Source organism: Chenopodium album, chromosome 1 (genome assembly GCF_948465745.1).
Source record: "Chenopodium album chromosome 1, dcCheAlbu1.1, whole genome shotgun sequence".
Lineage (NCBI taxonomy): Eukaryota > Viridiplantae > Streptophyta > Magnoliopsida > Caryophyllales > Amaranthaceae > Chenopodium > Chenopodium album.
In genome coordinates this window covers 69,276,846-69,279,233 of record NC_137834.1, presented here as the reverse complement: position 1 = coordinate 69,279,233, position 2,388 = coordinate 69,276,846, and the positions used below count along the sequence as shown (strand labels likewise).

Sequence of the window (2,388 nt, the reverse complement as noted above, 5' to 3'; positions counted from 1 at the left end):
TGTGTGTATCTTGTGTTCATTTCCTGCATTTTAACATCATTTTAGTGGGCATAAAAAATAATTTACATAATATATCATCATTGATCCAACCTCGCACATGTATAAAGGTTATATAAATAGTATAGATAATGAAATAAATCTTTAATAAAGTAAAATGGAAGCATTAACATGACAAAAAAAATCTAATATATATATATAAAAAAAAGTATAGCTTTGAAATTACACTAAAACATACATTGCTAAGAGTTACTGAATAAATGCTATAACAAAACTACATACATAGCTAATTTACACTATTTAATACTTCCTTATACACAATATTTTTAGTCAAACTGCAAGAAACATCCTTCTTATTTTGTACTATGATTTTTAGCCCGAAAGGAGATGTAACTCGTGACATTGCAACATATAATTGACCATGACTAAACACGGGCCTAGGGAGAAAAATGTCAACTTTGCTCAACGTTTATCCTTGGCTTTTATTTATTGTCATGGCAAAGGCTAATTTTAATGGAAATTGCCTTCTTTTAAGAGAGAGATCTATCTTCTTGTTGGATGGTGTTAAATTAGTTCGCGGAATTAGAACTGATTCTGTAGCTCTTGGACCTGTGATCACTTATGCCTCAATCACTCTATAACCCAATTTCTTGATTATAAGGCGTGTTCCATTGCACAACCCTATGGATTGGTTCATATTTCGCATGAATATTACCGGGGCACCAACTTTCAACTCTAAGCAATGATTAGGAAGACCTAACAAATTAAATGAGTTTAGTAATTCCATAGGCTCCATGTTATCAAGGATCCCACCATCTCCTGTATGACCCAAAGTGTCCGAACTATAGTATCTCTGCACGTTTCCTGGTAGCATTGATAAAATTTTCGAATTTAGCTCATCTACATCATTGTTTGTTGGTGCTAGAATTCCGCGATCCTTGAGGTACTCCCAATCTGTGTAATTTGAAGGCAAGTTGGGGTAGACAAAGTTAATGAGATTTTGTAAACCATGTTCATCATTGGTTATAAAAAAATCACGTGGTATTTCAATCCAATTTGGTTCACCTTCCTCTGTAATGGGCACTCCTACTATATCTCCTTCTCTAACTTTTATTATCCAATCAGCAAATTCTCGAATTTGTTCAAGGGTATTGGAGGGAACGTCACTTCGACATAAACACATGTTTATCCTGAGGCACATAACTTAGCAGTCTCTGCAAAAGGACACTCGATGCAAGGTAGCTGTAACAATAGATTCTCGTCCTTCATTTGGCACCATAGGAAGTATCTATCTAAAGTCTCCACCAAGAACAACCAATTTACCTCCAAAAACTCTATTGTCATTACATATATCCTTGAAATGTCGATCTACCGCCTCAAAGGCTAATCAATGGGTCATTGGAGCCTCATACTATATAATTAATGATGCTTCACGGATCAAATCAGCACGGGTTGAGTCTTTTTTAAAGTTACAAACGGAATGTTGATCAGGATCAAAAGGAATCTTGAAAGTCGAATGTGCGGTTTTACCCCCAGGAAATAATAAAGCATCAATTCCCGAGGAAGCCACAGAGAGCACAATCTTTCTTTCAGATCTGAATTTCACAATGAGAGTGTTCCACAGGTATGTCTTTCCTGTCCCACCACTACCGTAGACAAATATTAGGCCACCTACATCTCGAGAATGAACATCGAGTATTGCATCATATACTCTATATTGATCCGTGTTTAACCCTCTAACTAAGGTATCAAATCTGTTGGCCTCATCATGTGTGTCGTATTCAAGTTCATCTCTTATCAACCGATTTAAGGCATTACATGCTAACTCTGAAGAAGGTTGTGGAATGTTAGGGAAATCTGTTAATGACCTTCCAAGTTTATTCAATATATGCTCAATCTCTTGTAATCCTTGATTCTGCATCTCTTCGGGAGTTAATCGTAAGTTAGGGTTTCTAGTTTGACGTTGCATCATTCTCTTAAGGTCATCGGTAAGTTCACCCCAATGTTGTTCCCACAACTGTTTCGGATCACTTACTTCTGAAAACATCAATATGGAGCAAAACATGTTTCTCAATTGTGAACTCGATGCTCAGTTAGAGGCTTCTTAAAGAGTTTCATGCCACTCATTATCGTCGTCAAGCAACCCTAAGGCTTGACATGCAGATCTAAAGGTAGGGTGGATGACACCATCAACGGTTCGTATATCTTCATAAGATTCCGCTCCACAAACCTTAGTTAAAAGCATCCGTAAGTAATATCGTTCCCTAGAATTTGGATGAACAAAAGGCAATCTACTAATGCAAGGTCTTTCTTGCCGTTGTGCCCACATTTTTGTAGAACGATCCCATTTGAATCCCATAGGAAAATTTTGGTAAGTGTATTGATTTGCTT

General features: G+C 36.7%; 2 protein-coding genes across 2 annotated transcripts; both read right to left on the bottom strand.

Moving 5' to 3' along the window:
• Positions 1 to 616: 616 nt before the first annotated feature.
• On the bottom strand, positions 617 to 1,180 carry LOC145635121 (uncharacterized). The gene has a single exon (XM_081686409.1). The coding sequence runs from the start codon at positions 1,178 to 1,180 to the stop codon at positions 617 to 619; it is 564 nt and encodes a 187-aa protein (XP_081542535.1).
• A 228-nt stretch (positions 1,181 to 1,408) lies between these two features.
• LOC145635110 (uncharacterized) lies at positions 1,409 to 2,062 on the bottom strand. The gene has a single exon (XM_081686400.1). It carries the CDS (start codon positions 2,060 to 2,062, stop codon positions 1,409 to 1,411), a length of 654 nt encoding a protein of 217 aa, XP_081542526.1.
• Positions 2,063 to 2,388: the final 326 nt, after the last annotated feature.